General features: G+C 45.6%; 1 protein-coding gene across 4 annotated transcripts in view; it reads right to left on the minus strand.

Annotated features, from left to right (window-relative positions):
• Positions 1 to 21,587, minus strand: part of LOC311111115 (chromodomain-helicase-DNA-binding protein 9-like) — a 110,274-nt gene that overhangs the window by 81,842 nt on the left and 6,845 nt on the right. For 3 of the 4 annotated variants that reach the window (XM_084153793.1, XM_084153791.1, XM_084153792.1), the window contains exon 2: positions 16,304 to 18,095. In XM_084153793.1, coding sequence (XP_084009919.1) covers positions 16,304 to 17,971 — 1,668 coding nt within the window. In that variant the 5' untranslated portion in view covers positions 17,972 to 18,095. Of the gene's footprint in view, positions 1 to 9,212; positions 9,295 to 16,303; positions 18,096 to 21,587 lie in introns of those variants that run through there. The other variant, XM_084153795.1, reaches the window with a different exon arrangement.

The raw sequence follows: 21,587 nt of genomic DNA on the forward strand, positions 1-21,587 counted from the left end.
AACCTCATCACAGACTCAGAGCTTGTATTAGTGTGCCTGCCACTCTTACTTCTGCCTCCCTCTGCGGGCCTTTGAGTAGGCCTCCACTAACTCACCATTAGGGAAATTGACATTTATCATCCTAGGACAGGATGGAACTCGACACTATAGCCAATCATAGAGCCCACAAGACCCACCATCTCAAACTGGCAGCCTATATTTTCACCCACTAGGTAGTGCTGTAATGCTGGTTGTATAGGCTAGTAGGAGAGTGCATCTGTTATAACAGAGAGAGCTGAACAAGTGAATATAGTGTACCTTCAGAGCAAATATAGGAGACAGTGTGGGGTACTGGTCCCTAAAACTTTAATGAATGACAGCCTACTTTTCTTTTGACGACTAATATAGGGCATAATATAGGAATAATAGGGATGATCCACTGCTTCTCTCTCACTTCAGCCTCTGCCTAAACGTTTCCCTTTTTTAAATATCTGAAGTGTACCTAGAAGTCGACCTTAGACGTCGACTCTTCCTTAAAAATACTCCTCACAGCAAAGTGTGGCGTGTCTTTGTGCGTAAGGTCCCTAAGAATAGTTATTGGCCTTGTGCTGTGAGAGGGATAATACCAGCAGTATACAACACTACTCACCTTCCCAGTTCCCAACCTTAGCCTAACCAGAGACCAAACCTACTGCCTGGTTAATGGAATATAGATTACTCTGTCAGAAGGTGGGGAAGAGATTAGGCCTGCTAATTAGACCCATGGCTGTGGGCCAATTTCAAGTAATGCATGGAGAGTGAGGAAAGAGGGAGAGAGAGAGAGAGAGGAGAGAGAGAGCGAGGGAGAGGAGAGAGAGAGGGAGTGAGAGCGAGAGGGAGAGAGAGAGGGAGTGAGAGCAAGAGAGAGGAGAGAGATGGAGTGTGTGTGAGAGAGAGAGAGAGAGAGAGAGAGAGAGAGAGAGAGAGAGAGAGAGAGAGGGGGGGGGGTAGAGAGGTGTAGTTGATAAATGAAAGTGGGCACACTGCACGGCGATGCTTCCTGAACCAATTAAAAAGAGCATCAGGCCTTAATGATCCTTCACAGGGTAAGAGAGTGAAGGTAAGGTGTGCTGGTGCCAACCTCCTCTTGTCCCGGGAAGAGGCTAATAACAGAAGTGACACTCAGTGGGCTAACAGGGCTTACAGGTCCTCCGTCCTCACTCTCTGACCTGGTCCACTTTGACCTGTGCTGTCACAGCCTGGCTGTCACACAGCTCTAGGAGGCCAAATGACAGTAGGGCCTTATCATAGGCAGAGCTGCAGTAGTACAATATATGGCATTTAACTGGGCTGTACATAGGGTTGACCCAAACCATACTGTCTGGCTCTGATACCACTATTTTATTCTATAATGGTGGATGTGTAACCAGGCAAATGGCCAGCCCAGTACAGCTCGGATTAGTTTGGCTCAGAGTGAAAAGGGTACTAGTTGCCTGTATCTGGATGGAGGAGAGGATGTTGAGAAATGTGGGTGGCAGAAGGACGGACATGTTACAGAGTTAAGTCTAATACCGTAGCCTAATTAGGCTAATGTTCTGCAGACCATGTATAGTAGGCCTAGGCCTACAGATTAGGAAGGGGGAGACTACAGGGAATTATCCATTCTGTATAGAAACAGTATCAATAAAGTTGTACTGAATTGAAAAATCTAGTGTTCTCATTCCTTATGTGAGGGATAATCAACGAGGGGCTACGCGTTCTACGGAAAAAAATGAACAACATGGAAGGTGTGTTCCACGATGCGCTAGCGGAGTGGAACTGACCTTCAACAGAGTTGCATTATCTTCCTGAGAACGCATAGAGCCCCGAGTTGATTATCCCTTTTATACCATGGCTATAATTTAACACATTTGCCGCTAGAAATGTGTTCATTTTCTGGTAGAAATGTGTTCAACATCTATTGAAGTAGCTAGCAAGTTTATTAGATAGATATAGTAGTTGCCGTGGTAACCAAACAAACACATTTGCTAGTTTAGCTAACCAAACCATCAGTCCTATCTTGCCATTATGAAAATCTGACTCAACAATGCCAATAATATTTCCAATTCAACTTTTGCTTTAAAAAGCAGCTCAAAAATAGAATATGTAAGAATGAACTATAGCCATTGAGTTCTACCGTGCTAATATAGGGAATTACACAATGGGTCGGTCTAATCCTGAATGCTGATTGGTTAAAACCGCATTCCAGCCGGTGTCTATTCCACAAGTTACCACCGGCTAAATCTATGATGTTAAAATGCCTATTTAGTCTGTTCCATCTGACTGCGCAATCCACTGTCTCATCAACCCTGCCAGGCAATTTATAAACTTAGCATCTAGACATTATCTCACATTTCTTTTAGACTAACATTTAGTTTTCAACAGTGGAGATTTGTATAAACCTTGCTGTCCGTCTCTCCGACATTTGCAACATTGTTTCGATATTCAAATTCGATCTCCAGCTGTCCCATAGTAATGAACGTGTCGGGAGTCGGGACCAGACAGACAGACAGGCAGCGTTTCACAGCCAGTCGAAATAATGAATCAGCTGGCATTTTTATGGATATATACAAAGAAATGTCAATTGAAAAAAGGTCAAACGAAACGAAGTGAAGCTAGTTTGCAGTCTTTCCAGCTTCAGTTTGAAGTGATTGTGTTAGCTGTGTTGTTGGCTTGCTCCTCTGAACAACAGTTTCCTGACGAGTGAGCACATTTTCTATGCCAGGCGAAATCGCTCCTCATTAGTTAATTGTTATGGATGTGTCCAAATAAATGTCACTAGAAAACAGCTTAAACAAATGCAAATGCAGCTACTTTACTGTTATTCTGGCTGCACTTTTTGACGTGACCGTAAGTTAGCCGTAATTGGCTAGCTAGCAAGCAAGGGATAAGAACGTTGCCAGCCAGTATGGCAATGAAACATTTAGAACGAACGACTGGGTCGCGTCAATAGATACAGAACAAAAAGACTGAACGACTGGGTCGCGTCTCTGGCAACCGAACCGATAGAACGAACGACCAGCCGGCTTGGATAGCAACGCTAGATTTGTGTTGGGACTATATCTTGTGGAAGGATGAAATAGTATGAAAATGTAATACAAATAAAGTTTTTTATGAAAATGTGCCAATCATTATTTGTCTCTTACGGGGGGGGGGGCCAGTATGAAAAAAATAAAATAATAATAATGTATGCACTCACTAACTGTAAGTCGCTCTGGATAAGAGCGTCTGCTAAATGACTAAAATATAAATGTAAATGTAAATTTGAATATGTTGTTAACCTGTTGTATAAAAGTGATAATGCCCTCGAAGCCGGTGTTTGGAGGATATATTGGCTTCGTCTTGGGCCTAACAACACCGGTGCCAATATATCCTCCAAACACCGGCTTCTCGGGCATGATCACTCTAGAATGCCCTTCAAGCCAATCAGAAACAAGTATTCAACAATGCCATGGTATAAACATGGTTACCAGTCCAATGTGACATAATATACTGTATAAGCCAAGGCCTAATTTCCTAAGCAATGCAGTTCCACTACTAGGTGGTATAATGGTATTAAACCCTGTAGATCTATACACAGGAGAGCTATAGCTTCTACAAAGTACACACTTCTAGTACGCTAGGCTGTGTGTGGGTCTGTTGGAGATATTTATAGTTATCACCCAGAAAGCTCTAAGGCCCGGGCCATGACACACACACACACACACACACACACTCGTAGGCACACACACACACACACAGCTTGGTATGTTAATTCCTTGCAAATGCAGCCATTAGCAATTCATGTAGGTTATGATATCATTAGCCGTACCTGCCATGGCAGAGAGAGAGGGCTGCAGCATCACACCCATAACGCATCCTCAAATAGCTCCCAATGAAGAAGCTTTACTAAAAGCGGCCTATTAGCTTGCCATCAGTAATTCAGTTAACTGACTCCTTCATTTCATTAAGAGAGGCATGGCCATTTGCATCTGTGAGAGGGATGGTGATAGGAGTGGTTTATGGATGGACTGGGACTGGGGAGGGTAAGGTAGTTTGGGCCTGGTCGTTAGGGATTCTATAGGATAGCAGAGGGGTGAGTGAGAGGGGAGACGGCAGTCTGGGTCATTGAAGAGAATGCTGTATCTGTCATTAGCACAGTATGGGGAAGGTCTGAGAGAACCTCTATGATACACCAGAAGTCAGGAGCTAAGCACCCAATGATACAGGCACACTAATGTTCCTCTTTTTGTGCAGTGACCCACCCAAAACCTTTCAAGGTTTTTAGGCCTCTCCAGAGAAATAAGCTGGATGCTCATTACACTATCCTAACAAGCATTACAATGAGCAGACATTCAAGGTCATTGCAGAATAACAGTGTAACCACAGCCCCATCATTTGTCAGCCTGACCGGCAGGTTCATTTCAGCACAGCTCCCAGCAGACTGCATGGCCCTCTATGATGGACTGAGCTGATTCAGGAGAACATAAGAATGAAAACGGTATCAAATCTACAGTATCAATGGGTGTTCCACCAAAATTGTCAAATATATCATAATCGGCACCCCCAGGAGACGTTGGGCACCCCAAAGAGTCAATGTATAATTGGAACTATGAGCATCAGAGTGCAGAGCCAGGGTGGAGGTCCCTATAGGTCTGCAGAGTTAGGCACAGGTGGTTGGTGCCACCATAATTGGGGACTACGGGCTCATGGTTCCATAGGGAGACATTATTATGAGCCGTCCTCCCCTCAGCAGCCTCCACTGGCGTTAGGCTATGATGGAGTAGAGTGGAGGTGTAGGTGGGGAAACAGCAGGGGGCTCACATCACTGACAGACCTTTACAGCTCCTTCATTACTGACACTCTGGAAAGAGAGCGTATAGCTGCTGGCTGGGACACACACACACGCACGCACACACACAAGTGCATATTGAGACAGTTGTGCATGCATACACATGAGCGTTGTGCACACACACACAAAACATAAGCAAATTTACACACGAAAGCCCTAACACAGACGTCACAAACAGTGAGAGAGAGAAAGTGCAGCGCAGGCTGGGTTTCACTTCCTCCTCTAGAGCAGGACAGAGCAGAGAGGGAGACAGGTGCCTGTGTGAAGGGATGGCTGTGGGGGGCGAGGAGGAGAGAGAGGGAGGATGAAAACCATTACAGACACACAGGCAGGTGCACGAGAGGGAAAGGATTTTCATATTGCCTCCATCACATAATTTAGACAAAAAGGATTTTCACTAATTTCTAAACCTAGGCCTATTTCTTGCTTGAGAACTGAGAAATGAACCAGCATTACCTTGAGGCAACACACAAAATAGTATATGATTTATGCATTCAAATGAGCAATTGGTTAAAAGTGGGTGGGTTCATCGCCAGGCTTCTCCACGCTATAGATCTCAATAATAAGATGTTAAATCAGGAGAAGCCAGGTTGTTAGCAGCAACAAAGCAGACCTCAGTGCTGCAACTGGGCGATTGCACGCCAGCGTAGGCAGAAAATATTTTTGCTATCTCAGATTGTTCTGGCAATTCTCACGTAGAAACTTCATTGGGAGGAAAGATGTTTGATATGCTTTTTACATTTGTATCACAAACTATTTTTGAGAAAATCATGATGCAAGTGGCCATTTTAAGAGCCCTTTTTATACCTATCCATGCGTTCTGTAAGACCTTATGATCCGTGAACCGTACATGATACAGACAACATATTGGTTCATTATACTCCTTATTGTGGGCTCTAACAAATGGAGAATGTCTAGATTCTGAAATACACATTTTCACATTAATTTATTCAACATAAACAATATGAATATCTCAAAAGTACCTTTACAAGTACATCACATTTCCACAGTGGGCTCTCTGCTAGTTATGAAGTTATGATCAATTTCATGAGCTCCACCAACACAGTGAATGGGAAAATGGATTGAAAGGGAATGTGAATGTGCAATCCTAGAGGGCTGTGATTGGTTAATGACCTATAATGTACATTTCTGTCACACCCTGATCGGTTTCACCTGTCTTTGTTATCCCCTGTGTATTTATACCTGTGTTCTCTGTCTGTTGCCAGTTCTTCTTGTCAAGCCTACCAGCGTTTTTTCCCGTACTCCTGGTTTGCTCTAGCCGGTTTTCTAGTTTTTCCCGGTTTTGACCATTCCGCCTGTCCTGAGCCTGCCTGCTGGCCATTCTGTACCTTGTGACACTGTTCTGGATTACCGACCTCTGCCTGCCCCGACCCTGAGCCTGCCTGCCGTTTCTGTACCTTTTGGACTCCGCTTTGGATTACTGACCTCTGCCTGCCCTTGACCTGTCATTTGCCTGCTTCCTGTTTTTGTAAATAAACTTTTGCTATTTTGAACTGTCTGCATCTGGGTCTTATCCTGAGTCGTGATACATTTCTAAAATGGGTCATACCTCAAAAGTACCAGAGAGCCCACTCTGGAAATCTGACGTATTTGACGAGTATATTGTTCTAAACAATCTGTTTTTTTTAAAAGACAAAAAAAGGGTACTTTTGAGATGTTTATATTAATATTTTTATGTTGAATAAATGAATGTAAACATTTTTATTTCAGAATCTAGACTTACTCCATATGTGAGATAACACTATAAGGAGTATAATGACACCAAGAGGTTGTCTGTATCATGTACAGTTCAAGGATCATAGGGTCTTACAGGACACATGGATAGGTATAAAAAGGGCCTAAAAGGGTTCTGCCTATGCTGGTGTGGAATCGCCCAACTATGGACTAATCCAGAACTATGATGGTGGTGAGACCAAATGATAGGATCACAAGAGGGCAGGGCCAAGGGGACAGCCACACACATTCAACTGAGGACAACAGACAGACTTCTGAGCAGGAATGTCAACAAAGTATTTATAAATCAAATGAATGATCCACACCACAATACTAAGCATTTCATACTGACAACTCAGCAGACAGGACAGTCTTGAGGTGATGGCAGACAGAATAACAGCAGCTTTGTGGCAGTATAGTGAAAGCAACCATGTGATTCAACATTCCACAGAGATTGATTTAATTTATATGAAGGCCAAATGCCACAGACCAATAGGCCAGTGAAAACATTGAAACCTGTAGCCTAGTAGTTGCACTGAGCAGCAGAGGATTGAGTTATATAGGAAGGAATTCACCGGATTCTTCCAACATATTCACCTCAGTCATCCAAGCAGGACGTATGCCTACAACATTCTGAGAGTAAAGAGCAACCCTCCATTTTGTACTTTGACATGTTAAAACATTAACTTAATGGCAGCAGTAGTCTCTGTAAACATGAGTCATAGTGTGCATGGTTAGTGACAGTAGGCCAACTGCATGTGTTGTAGACTAGAGGTATAAAACTGAACTTTATCCAAGGCAGACAGAAGACAATGTTAGCCTACATTTTGTCCCTTTCCACAGAGTCAGTGTAATGTTGTGAAATAAAGTGTTTCTCTGTGTAAACAAACCCTTGACTCAGCGCCATGGAAACCAGTGAACCTTCCCGGCTAGGAACCTGCAGCTACCTGCCAAACCTGTCTGATCGCTTTGGGACTCCTCTGTGAAAAATCACTAACTGACTATTTTTATTTATTTAACTTATTTACAATGACAGCCTACCCGGACGACGCTGAGCCAATTGTGCGCCGCCCTATGGGACTCCCAATCACGGCCGGATTGTGACACAGCCTGGAATCAAACCAGGGTCTGTAGTGACGCCTCTAGCACTGACATGCAGTGCCTTAGACCGCTGTGCCTCACACACACACACACAGTAACAAACACACCAACCAACTGTCATCTTTTCCGGAAAGCTGCCCTTTTCGTCCTCATGCTAGGTAGCAGAAGCGACGTGCGTTGAACAACAAAGGATAGTCAGCCTACGTCGTCGCGCTGTGGAAATGTCAAAATAAAAGTCACATGTGGGGCTGTTAGTCTGAAGTACAATAATTAATTAGTAATCCATTGTAATAATTAATTGGTAATAATTAATTGATAATTGGTAATGTCAATGTTCATTAACAAAGGTACAAAAAAATTTTAACAAATAAATAAACTATTGAAAGACAAAAACAACAACCTTCTAGTGCGTGGCTGTTTATTGCCTTTGTTAATGCACCGTTGACAACAATGACAATGGATTACCAATTAATTATTGTACTTCAGACAAGCATCCATAGTTTTGGTAGAGTTTGATCTATGGTCCTTTCAAGACAACTTGGAATTCTGAAAAAAACTAGGTCAAATCACGATGTCAGTGATCTTCAGGCCGGAGCTCTAGAACGATGCCTGATTTCTGACTTGGAATTCCGAGTTGGATGACCATTCAAAACGATTTTTCATATTCAGTTCCCATTTTTTTCAGAGTTCCCAGTTGTCTTGAACGCACTGAAGTCGAACATTTCAGAGTTTCCAGTGTTTTTGAATGCAGCAAAATATACGAAGCCATTTCCACAGCGTGACGACATAGTCCGCACGGAGCCTGATTGGCTGACTATCCTTTGATGTTCAACTTACATTCTAGTGCCATTTCAAAATGGCTGATGTGGCTTCTGCTACCTAGCATGGGGACGAAAAAGGTAGCTTTCCAGAAAAACTAGCAGTCGTTCAATCTTCCCGGTGTAACAGTTGGGATAATGGGTCAATTTGGAGTGCAATGCATTTCTCATCCCTATATTGAGGTAGGTTTTCCGAGCCATATCGCACTAGCTCCATGGTGTCTTGATCTACACAGTCATGCTGTCCGACCCTAGTGCAGCTGTAAGCAAGTGGGTCGGATCTGCTGGCTAAAAGTCCAAATGCCTTTCCCCGATTCCCCTATTTAGTGCTAGGTTCCCTATTTAGTGCTAAGCTAAGTCTAACTGAATGAGAGCCACTGAAAGTGTCATTAGATTCCCTGTTCTCCACTCTCTCCCCAGAGACAGACTAGGCTTAGCAGGCTAGCGTTCAGCAGGCTGCCTGGTGGTTGAGCCGAGTTCAGTCCTGTCAGCCAGTGAAAGGTTAACCTGACAGCTGCTCAAGGAGGAGGTCACGTTGGGTTGTGTCACCACCGACCAAAGCCCTCACATTCCTCTCACACAAAACCCCATGTTAGCACTGAACCCGCTGGCTATCGCACGCTCCTCTCCAAACCCCTAGCCAGCCAACAAAGTCAAAGCTATTTAATCCCCAGTGAACGGAGGGAGAGAGAAAAAAAGCAGAATAAAAGAGAATGGGTTTTTATTCAGACCTACTGTGCAGTTTGGGTCTGGCAGGGTTCCCACATGCTCCTCACATTCTAGGCTAAATCCAAGTACAACTCTCTCAACCCTCCCTCTACTAACTATCCACCCATTTCCTCCTCTAGTGTCCCCCCACAGCCCGCCCCTTCCGTCCACAGCCAAGACCGCCCCTGCTTTATATAGAGCTGACTTCCTGTTCACCTTTGACCCCCACTAGATCCCGCCCACTCCTGGCAGGCCTCCACTACCAGCAGGCAGATAAGGCCGGATGACTGGTAGAACAGAGAGAGGCAGTCATAAAGAGAGAGAGAGAGAGAGAGAGAGAGAGAGAGAGAGAGAGAGAGAGAGAGAGAGAGAGAGAGAGAGAGAAAGAGAGACTGATAGACCTACAGACCAGAGAGAGAGAGAGCCAACCGCAGCCAGAGAAACAGCCAATCCTCTCTCAGACCCATGGAGGGCAGGTTTCCCAGCGGCAGGGGCCCCTCCCCCTCCAGAGAGCAGAGCAGTGACATGGTGTCAGGTTTCAGGGCTGGCTGGCTGCAGCACTTGCTGCCTGGCTGGGAGTTACATAAACCTCACCCAGGAAGGTCAGGAAGCAACAAAGACAGCAATTCAGTGGGGGCCCACAGCCACAGACACCCTCGGCCGTGGGCCTCACATACATGGTCCCCCTGACCCCCCCTCACTTTAGTCTCAACGCCCCCAGAGGCCAGAGGAGGGGGTGAGGGGAGAGAGAGGAGGGGGTGTCAAAGAATAAACCTAAACCACTGATGCACTGAGTCAGACAGGAGGCACCTGCTGTACAGCACAGCAGCACATCATAAGCTATTCAACCACCAGGGTGTGCCTACTGCCTAGACCACCACACCATAAGGCTATTTGTTTGTAATGGGGCTGTCATGCAGTAAGTTAGAGTCGTGGACTGAATCATGTGTGAGGACAGATAAGGGAATGCACAACCCATGGTGAGATGGTTCTCTGCCAACTACATCTAGTAGCCTAGTTGTTGTCTATAAAAGGGTTTCCCAAACTCGGTCCTGGGGCCCCCCCTGGGTGCACGGTTTAGTTTTTGCCCTAGCACTACACAGCTGATTCAAATAGTCAAAGCTTGATGAGGAGTTGGTTATTTGAATCAGCTGTGTAGTGCTAGGGCAAAAACCAAAACCCTGGTCTATAAAATGGAAGATTAGTTTTTCACGATTGTCTCTATTTAGAAAAATAAAACATCACCTGTTTTCATTTATTTGACTGAATCAGGTTATTACTACCCTAAATGGTACTGTGCCTGTCCCATTGATAACCATTAAAAAAATCAGAAATACCTTATTTACATAAGTATTCAGACCCTTTGCTATGAGACTCGAAAATGAGCTTAGGTGCATCCTGTTTCGATTGATCATCCTTGAGATGTTTCTACAACTTGATTGGAGTCCACTTGTGGTAAATTAAATTGATTGGACATGATTTGGAAAGGCACACACCTGTCTATATAAGGTCCCACAGTTGACAGTGCATGTCAGAGCAAAAACCAAGCCATGAGGTCGATGGAATTGTCCGTAGACCTCCGACACAGGATTGTGTCGAGGCACAGATCTGGGGAAGGGTACCAAAAAATGTCTGCTGCATTGAAGGTCCACAAGAACACAGTGGCCTCCATCATTCTTAAATGGAAGAAGTTTGGAACCACCAAGACTCTTCCTAGAGCTGGTCGCCCGGCCAAACTGAGCAATCGGGGGAGAAGGGCCAGGTCAGGGAGGTGACCAAGAACCCGATGGTCACTCTGACAGAGCTCCAGAAACAAGATTCTCTGGTCTGATGAAACCCAGATTGAATTCTTGGCCTGAATGCCTGGAGGAAACCAGGCATGGTGGTGGCAGCATCATGCTGTGGGGATGTTTTTCAGCAGCAGGGACTGGGAGACTAGTCAGGATCGAGGGAAAGATGAACGGAGCAAAGTACAGAGAGATCCTTAATGAAAACCTGATCCAAAGCGCTCAGGACCTCAGACTGGGGCGAAGGTTCACCTTGCAACTGGACAACGATCCTAAGCACACAGCCAAGAAAACGCAAGAGTGGCTTCGGGACAAGTCTCTGAATGTCCTTGAGTGGCCCAGCCAGAGCCTGGACTTGCATCTCTGGAGAGACCTGAAAATAGCTGTGCAGCGACGCTCCCTATCCAACCTGACAGAGCTTGGGAGGATCTGCAGAGAAGAATGGGAGAAATTCCCCAAATACAGGTGCGCCAAGCTTGTAACGTCATACCCAAGAAGGCTCAAGGCTGTAATCGCTGCCAAAGGTGCTTCAACAAAGTACTGAGTAAATAGTCTAAATACTTATGTAAATGTGATATTTCCGTTTTTTTTTTTTTATACATTTGAAAAAATCTCGACCTGTTTTTGCTTTGTCATTATGGGGTATTGTGTGTAGATTGACGAGGGGGGAAAACTATTTAATCCGTTTTAGAATAAGGCTGTAACGTAACAAAATGTGGAAAAAGTCAAGGGGTCTGAGTACTTTCCGATTGCACTTAGGCCCACTGAGGACTTCTTCGAACAGACCAAGTGAAGTCTAATTCAAATTGCCTTGGTATGACCCTATCCAACCAGGCCCTTTCATACTCTGCTCCTTCACCCTTTATCATACTGCTGTCTTCACAATGACTGGGAACAAAGGCCCTCTGTCTAGAAGTCAGTCTGTGTGACACTAACAGTGAACAGAACCAGCACATGTCACAGCCAAGCACTAGCTCCTGAGGACTAGGCCTACAACTGGCTGGAGACTAGGGCTGGGTGGTATAGCATATTTTACTATATACCGGTATTGCTGCACAGACCGGTTTGGGTTTTTACTTTACCTTGTAAAGCGATATTTCAATGTTTGGTTTGTTAAATGTGTTACGCCACTCCGCCGCGTGTAATGTCATTTTTTATAGTTTACTTCGTTTGCTACTTGAGTCGTCTCTCTCCCTCTCTCCTTCCACACACACCAAGCCCCGCCCACTGTCACTAAAGGAGAACAGTTTTTGCGCTACCACGAGTCACAACAACCACTCGCAAAAACAGTCTGCATCTATCTTACTGTCTGCAAACAGCTAGTTTGTCTTTTCTTAGCAAGTTGTGGTTAAAATAATTTGTGTTAGCCACTAATGCTAATTGCTAGATAGTTGGCTAGCTAGCCAGCTAAATGTACTTAGTCAGAGCAAAGGTAGCTAGCTAGCTAGCTAATACAGCCTGATACCAGTGCTGGTGTAGGCCTATATCAGCAGGTTGTTTGTGCAACGGTATATTCTAAATCATAGAGAAATTGGTGAAGCATGAATATTTTAGCTACATCAAAGCTACAGTTAGAGAAAACATTTTATGTAACATTAATTAGGGTCCACTAGGAAACATTTGACCAACACTTTGGTTCCTACCCTGTCACAATAACCCCTCCCTGGCTTTTTCATTTGTTGTCATGTCAAACAACACTGTATTCAAAGTGCCCACTATATGCCAACTTTTGGTTGAAATTTCATTGAACAGTATAAAACAATCAGGACAATGGACAAAGCCCCATTACAAACACTTAGAATGTATGTTTTTCCACCCTAGGGTCATGCACTACTCATAAAGCATATTTAGAACTTTTAATATTATTCAAAAACCTCAAATACCGTCAAAAATGAGAAAAATATTGGGATATGATATTTTTGCTATATCGCCCAGCCCTACTTTATAGTACTGGGGTCAAAAAAATATGATCCATTAGTAGTGATAATGTGCATGGCAAAACATTTGCTTGCTATCTCGGCAAGAGGACCAAAGCAGCATTGATCATGGCTGGGCCTCAAGAACAGGACAGAATCCATCCTACTCTCCATTGTTAAAGACAGACGGAAATCCTAATCAGCCACATGCAGTGCAGACTAGGGACAGACACAGTGCTTCATTTGTAAATCGGGAGGTGCCGGAGCAAAATGTGACCTAGGGAGCTAAAAAAAAAAAAAAAAAAAAACATATGTATAGTGAAGCATTGCATGCATTTGCGTAGTGGCATAGAGAAGTAGAGTAGAGGCACTTACAGAAGATGTTGCATACATGGAGAACATTCTTAGGGGCCTAGGGTCTGGGAAGAATGTGGCCTTTTATAAACACATTTCATGCAATTCTACATCATTTTACATGACTGGAGACTTTAGCATAATCTTTTTTAATGCCGTGGTCAAAACATGGGAACTCGGAACTGGGAAATCTCCAACTTCCGACTTCAGTGCGATCAAGACAACTGGGAACTCGGGGAAAAAACTAGCTCAGACTGGGAACATTTGTTCTGAACGGTCAACCAACTCTGAATTCCAAGTCGGGAACTCAGGCCTCTTTCTAGAGCTCCGACTTTCTGAACTGAAGATCACTGACGTCATGATTCGACCTCGTTTTTTTCCTGAGTTCCCAGTTGTCACGAAAGCACCAAAATACAGCACAAATGATTGAAATGACAGGCTACTTTGACACTGACAAACTGAGATCAATAAAAACGACCTTGTCTCGAATCCATCAATAGCCTAGGCCTAGGTGTGTGGAGACACATATTGTAGGGGGGGGGGTTAGGATAACTAACGAAGAGACAACTCAAATTAACTTTGATCGCTTATATTAAAATGTTTACATTTCAAAAAGTGAACATTATTTTTCATGCCATGAGAGGTACCGGATCCGGCCAAATAGCACAAATGAAGCACTGGACAGACACAGGGCCATGGGGTGAGACAGGGCCAGACACTGGACCAGGGAGTGAGACAGGGCCAGAGACAGGGAGTGAGACTAGGACAGTGGGGTGGGCACCGCTCTATCCCCTGATGCCCTGCCTGTTCAGCAAACACACTATCTGTTGGCTCTTCACACACCAGTGGACATGAATAGAGCAGTCTGCCCATAAGCATCAACATAAGGGTGGATGTTGACACAGACTGAAGAGAGGCTGGGCCCGTTCGCTGAGGTTCCATGTCCCATTTCAATTAGGAACGTCTGCGGAGGGACAAATTGGCTACTGGGTCAAAACACCCGTCTGTGCTTGAGTATTTCAGCCTACCTGTTAGTCTAAGTGGTAGAGTTGAGAGAGACATAGCTATCATGTCACCACTCACCAGAGAGTACCTGTGTGTGTGTGTGTGTGTGTGTGTGTGTGTGTGTGTGTGTGTGTGTGTGTGTGTGTGTGTGTGTGTGTGTGTGTGTGTGTGTCTACAGAGCCAGTCAGAGATAGTACTGATGAATGCTGAGCTGCATGTGCCAGCACTAGAGCCATGGATGGGAACAGACACACTGTGCTGCTGCTGATCAGATGTGGGTTCAAACACTATTTGAAATCTTTCAAATACTTTGAGCCTTCGCTCTAGCCTGCCTGGAGTTCCAGATGTGTGGGGTTAATAGTTTTGGGACAATTCTATTGGTTCCATTAATCAAGCACAGCTTAAGTATTTTATATAATATCAAATAGTATTTGAACCCAGGTCTGACAGTACAGGCTGCTGCTGATGCTCCTCTTTGCATGGCTGTCTGCGTCACTGAGGGGCCAGGCTCAGAGAGGCGTGTGGATGGATGCCGCTATGCTACTGGCCAGCTCTGCTCCAGGATCCGCCTTGTGCCTGTCAGAGCCAGAGCAGCACACTAATGCACTCTCTACCTCTCTCTCTCAGTGTCTGTCTCTAGCCTCCCTCCCTCCTTCTCTCCCTCTCTCCCTCCTTCACAAGCTCTCCCTCACTCACTCACTCCCTCTGTCCGTCTCTATCCTCTCTCGCTCTCACCCTCCCCCTCCACTCTCTCTCTCTCAAAGACAAACACACACAGAGAAAACCACAACAGCAACCACCCCCACACTCTACACTCTATCTAGCCATGTAGTGAGTGCAGTGTGCAGCAGCAAGACAGACAGTCAGGCAGTGTCTCTAGCCTCCCGCCTGCCCTGACCCACATCTATAGTCTTGAGTACGCTTAGTTACTGTAAGTCCTGGAGACACTGCTGCCACTCTTAATGAGGCCCTGGGATACAGCTAGGCTACTGTAGTTACCTGATGTCTGTATGTGTCCCAAATTGCACCCTATTCTCTATTTAGTGCACTACTTTTGACCAGGGCTCTGGTCAAATATAGGGAAAAGGGTGCCATTTGGGACACAATATTGGGAGGATAGCTACACTAGGCTGTATTATTATCATTTAAAGGAGGGCTGAGCCTCCTTCCCCTCCCTCACTCCCTCCCTCCCTCCCTTCCTCCACCTCCCCCTGATTGCAGGTGCACCAAATATGCTCATGCGCTTCCAGGGCTAGTTAAATATTACATGGGTGGGTGGCTGGCTGGCGTCTGGCTGCTGAGAGGAGTGAAAGCATGGCAAGTCTCTATGTCAGTGCAAGAGATTTATCCATTAACGTAGCTGACACAAATACATGTCTCACTGTCAATTCCTTCAATTAATTTCCAACAAATCAACCAAACTGAATAGATAAAACAACCTGGATAAGATGCAGATATAGATTTAAATGGGAATGAAATTCGCTTCACCAATCCCAGTGGAAGGGCAACTATTAGAGCCAACAACCACGACAATTCTATACATACGCAATGTGTATTTCTTCCCCTGTAGTAATACATTAAAGCTGCAATATATAACTTTTTGAACGACCCGACCAAATGCACATAGAAATGTGACATAGATCTGTCATTCTCATTGAAAGCAAGTCTAAGAAGTGGTAAATCTGTTCTATGTGGATGCTTCCTGTTCTAAAATTTATTTTTTGCGTCTTTTACTTTCGGTTTTGTACACCAGCTTCCAACAGGTGAAAATACAATATTTTGGGTGGTTTAGATGGTACAATGACTCTCTACACTATACTTGCTTGTTTTGTCACATAAACTGAAATTAGGCGAACTATTAGAATTGTAGCAACCAGGAAATGGCAGAGCTATTTCTGCATACTGCATCTTTAAATAGATGAATGAAGGGGAACTCTGCGGAATCTGGATAACTAGGTACTTCATCCAAATCATCCTTTCTGAGTCTGTCAGCATATGTCAGCCTAGCCAGACTCCGACTGAAAGCAAGTGTTAATGGCCCAGTGGGCTTACCTTTATCTCGTAGTCCATGGATATGTAGTTCCTGTCTTCCTCCTTCATCTCTTCTTCTTCCTCTCCTTTTCCATTCCTCTCTCCATCCCCACCATTGGTCCAGGAACAGTTGGAGTCATGGTGGTTGTGCTGACTGAGGGCAGCCTCCAGCTGGGGAAGCAGCTCATCAGCCAGCAGGTCCGGAGCCTCCAGGCCCTCAAAGCCCCCTCCTTGGGCCTCCACCTCCCCTTGCAACCCTGCCAGGCTATCCTCTAGAGACGCGTAGCCGTTAGTGGTAGTGGTGCTGGCCGGAGGTCTAGTAACTTCCAGGTTAGACCCACAGTTCTGGGGCTGGTGCTGGTCTGGGACAAGCTGGCTGGCTGCACTGGGGTAGCAGCTCATGGCCTGCCCAAACATCTCAGACGAGTCGTAGTTCCCCTGGGTCTGCCTGGAGCAGCGCAGAGCCCGGAAGGGACATTCGTCCTCAGCCTGGCTGACTGGGACCTGCTCGGGCTGCTGGTTATGCTGAGTCATCCCTGGAGCAGACGTAAATGCACATCCAGCTCCTGAGAGAGAGAGTTCAGGCACTGAGGAGGGCAGGGGAGTGGTGGTGGGGGTCATGGACAATGGGGCTGAAGAGAGAGGCTGGCTCAGGCTGGAGATGTCAGGCTGTCCCTGGCCAGGGAAGGAGTACTGGGAGGGAGGGTAGGTGGTGGTGGAGTTCACTGAGCAGGAGGACAGGGTGTGAGCTATGGGGGAGGAGGTCTGCATGGAGAAGGACATGCTAGAGTTCTCTGGCCCTACCCCAGGGAATGCCCCCTGAGCCCCCTGCACCAGCTGGTAGCCACCCTGCTGTGGTGGAGCTCCAGCCAGCGAGGCATTGGGGGTTTCCACATAAGATTTGGCCAGAACCCCTGAGTTAGGCACAGCCCTGGAGTGGAATTGGGTCCCCCCGATGGTAAGCTGCTGGATGTGGGGAGCTGGCTGTTGGTTGGCCTGGTGGAAGGGGAAGCTGTGGTGCTGCTGGGGAAGAGACTGGGGGTTCACTACCTGTTGATGAGGGTGCTGCTGCTGCCGCTGGTTCAATAGCTGGTGTTGCTGCTGTAACTGCTGCACTTGTTGTTGCTGAAGTTGTTGTTGACAGGGGTGGAGCTGCTGCTGCTGTGGCTGTTGCTGTCGGAGGTGATGCTGTTGGTTGTGGAGTTGCTGCTGTTGTTGATGTAGTTGTTGTTGTTGCTGGGGCACTGAGTGGTAGAGGTTCCCGTTCTGGTCCTGGTTGCCCCACATGGGGCTGCTGATGGAAAACAACCCATTGGTTTGGGGTGCCTGACCCATTGAGCATCCATGGAACTGGGCATGCTGTGCTGCTACTATCCCTCCACCTCCTCCACCCACGCCCTCAGACCCAGCGAAGGGCTGTCCCATGGAGTTCTGAGCCTTCATGCCCGGAAAGTGCCCCATCTGCTGCCCATAACCCATGCTCTGTTGGGTGGAGGAGGGCATGGAGGTGGGTATCATCCCGGGGTGTTTCCCTGCCACCATCGGCTCCACCTGTAGGGGCTCGAAGCCTGCGCTGAGGTTGAGCTCATCCACCAGCGAGGGTCCAGGAGGGAAGCCCTCAGCCAGCCCGTCCAGCCCTTCCACAAACAGGTTGGGGTCGTCAAAGAAGTCCATGATGGGATCTGTCATGGGCCAGGGGCCAGGGTCAATCTTCCGGAGACCAGTCCCACACGTTGGACCTCTGCTGGGTTCAAGCTGGTGCTGAGGAGCGTCACGTGTTACTGAGCTACAGTAGGTCCATCACAGACAGGCTCTGTAGAGAAAAACCAAGACAAAACCTCAAGTCAGATTTAACAGAGAGAAGAAAAACATGCATCTTTAAAACATGTCTCGTTTATACTGAGCTGTGTGTGGGCTGCACAATAAAGAGATTTTCAGTTGTCAAATAGATTTTAAGCAATTTAGCCTGCCTCTTTTTGAAGTTCATCCTGTGTTTTTCAAATCAATACACTTCTAGTTGTTTTCAAGATCTCATACACCTCTACCTCATATACACTACAATAAGCAATTTATTACCATAATAGATGCTCTCAGCCACGTAAACAACATCAGTGAAAACAGCGGCTGCCAAATAGCCAGGTAATGGCTAGGTCAGACAGGCCTGGGATAAATTTGGCACCGTCAATTCTCTCTGGTTGGCAGGGGGTAGTTGTGTGGTAACACATCTGATCTGATCTAAACTGAACCAACTGCCAGACAGACCAGCAGCCAGGTGCCTCTAGTCTTCCTCGGTTCAAAGCCCTCTGATCTGCTCAGCCTCAGCCCTGTGGCTGTGCTGTGCCTGCTATCTACTGAGCCGTCTGTCTGCTAGTAGCTCCTGAATGTGTGGGAGGAAGGTGCAGACAGACAGATAGACATCTGATGCTGTTTGTGTCAACAGCCAGGGAGGTTGGCTCAGGATGCATCTAACCACAGACCAATGACCAATAGAAGATGACGGAACACTCGTGTCAGTCAAGATCTGCTGACTCATACTCACTACACACACTCACCTCACAACAAACACTTTGACATGCCTTCATGGCTCTCACAAGTCTTCTGATACAGAGGGGGGGCATACAACTGAGATCCACTGCTTCAACCACAACTCGTGAACCTCTGCTAAGGTGAAGTGGGGTAATGGATAGGCTTGGGCGGTATACCGTATATACTGTATACCGGGGTATTTGGAAATAGCCACAGGATGGTTTTTCAATACCGTCAATACCGTTAACTATTTCTTTGAAGTTTTTCTATATATTCTAATATTTGTAGCTACTTTTTAAGTAAATACCTACAGTCAACTTGCGTTCTTTATTTTACATTATGAAGCTTACCGTAGTTCCCCAGAACAGTTGAGCCAGTCGCGTGTTGGTTTGTAAATGGCACAAAGCGGGAGCAGGTGAGTCCAGCTGTGTATTGACAGGGGTCGTGTTTTATATTGAAAGTCATGTGTTTTTCTGCTTCAATAGAGTGATCAGGGGCGTGCAACTATAGTTTACCTTCACAGAAAATACATTACTGCAACACGTTCCGCAGAAAATAGCGTAATTTTCATCAGATGACAACAGAAGTGCAACGCAATTTGGCTGCCAGCCACACAAGTAGGCTGAATGAGCTTACGATGAAAAAGCAAGGTATCTTTTGCAAAAACAATGCATGGCCATCATATTTCTGTTTATCATAGGAAGAATGTAGCCAGCTACATTTCCTAATGTTTTTCTCATAGTTCATCTGGAGAAAAGTAGGCTGGCTACATCGAGAAAAGTACCTACATCAGAACACTGTCTGCTGATAGAACGCCCTTAGTGAATTCTCATCCGAGTGGAGAAGTGCACCTGAAGCACAACATTTGTCTGATGCCGAGCAGAAATTACGGAGCATTTTAGATTTGCGTTTACAAAATGCAGCAATATATTTCTTATGCGTTTTACCTTATTTTCCTGCTTGGAAAGGTGACAAATTCTGCGTTAACGTGACCCCTAAGTTACACTTGCTAGTTTTCTAAGTTAGTGGCTGAATTAATAAGGTGACGGGGCATCCATCATATTGTGTTGGCTTTCTGCCGTGTTTGAGAAGTAAAAGCCCTTTCGATGCGTTATCTGTACAGCTGCCACTGATTTCCTTGTGTTTTTTTCTCCTCTCCATTCTTGGCCTGTCTTCTTCTCTAAGCAGAGCAGGCAGGTCTGTTGCCCCGGAGACTCCAGACTCCACACAGACACAGCGTGTACACATGCTGCTCCAGAGCCAGTACTGTTTATTGCACAATGTCTCTCGTTCAAATCCGCTTGGAAATGTCCAAACTCCCATGGCGTTTTTCTATTTTGTTGCATTACAACCTGTAATTTCAATGGGGTTTTATTTGGATTTCATGTAATGGACATACACAAAATAGTCCAAATTGGTGAAGTGAAATAAAAAAAATAACTTGTTTCAAGAAATTCAAAAAATTAAATAACGGAAAAGTGGTGCGTACATATGTATTCACCCCCTTTGCTATGAAGCCCCTAAATAAGATCTGGTGCAACCAATTACCTTCAGAAGTCACATAATTAGTTAAATAAAGTCCACCTGTGTGCAATCTAAGTGTCACATGATCTGTCACATGATCTCAGTATATATACACCTGTTCTGAAAGGCCCCAGAGTCTGCAACACCACTAAGCAAGGGGCACCACCAAACAAGCGGCACCACGAAGACCAAGGAGCTCTCCAAACAGGTCAGGGACAAAGTTGTGGAGAAGTACAGATCAGGGTTGGGTTGTAAAAAAAGATCTGACACTTTGAACATCCCACGGAGCACCATTCAATCCATTATTAAAAAATTGAAAGAATATGGCACCACACCACAACAAACCTGCCAAGAGAGGGCCGCCCACCAAAACTTACGGACCAGGCAAGGAGGGCATTAATCAGAGAGGAAACAAAGAGACCAAAGTTAAGCCTGAAGGAGCTGCAAAGCTCCACAGCGGAGATTGGAGAATCTGTCCATAGGACCACTTTAAGCCGTACACTCCACAGAGCTGGGCTTTACGGAAGAGTGGCCAGAAAAAAGCCATTGCTTAAAGAAAAAAATAAGCAAACATGTTTGGTGTTCGCCAAAAGGCATGTGGGAGACTCCCCAAACATATGTAAGAAGGTACTTTGGTCAGATTAGACTAAAATTTAGCTTTTTGGCCATCAAAGAAAACGCTATGTCTGGCACAAACCTCATCACCACAACAACACCATCCCCACAGTGAAGCATGGTGGTGGCAGTATCATGCTGTGGGGATGTTTTTCCATCGGCAGGGACTGAGAAACTGGTCAGAATTGAAGGAATGATGGATGGCGCTAAATACAGGGAAATTCTTGAGGGAAACCTGTTTCAGTCTTCCAGAGATTTGAGACTGGGACGGAGGTTCACCTTCCAGCAGGACAATGACCCTAAGCATACTGCTAAAGCAACACTCGAGTGGTTTAAGGGGAAACATTTAAATGTCTTGGAATGGCCTATTTAAAGCCCAGACCACAAGCCAATTGAGAATCTGTGGTATGACTTAAAGATTGCTATATACCAGCAGAACCCATCCAACTTGAAGGAGCTGGAGCAGTTTTGCCTTGAATAATGGGCAAAAATCCCAGTGGCTAGATGTGCCAAGCTTATAGAGACATACCCCAAGAGACTTGCAGCTGTAATTGCTGCAAAAGGTGGCTCTACAAAGTATTGACTTTGGGGGGGTGAATAGTTTTGCACGCTCAAGTTTTCTGTATTTTTGTCTTATTTC

The sequence above is a fragment of the Coregonus lavaretus genome, assembly GCF_964263955.1.
Source record: "Coregonus lavaretus genome assembly, chromosome: 37".
In the NCBI taxonomy this organism is placed as follows: domain Eukaryota; kingdom Metazoa; phylum Chordata; class Actinopteri; order Salmoniformes; family Salmonidae; genus Coregonus; species Coregonus lavaretus.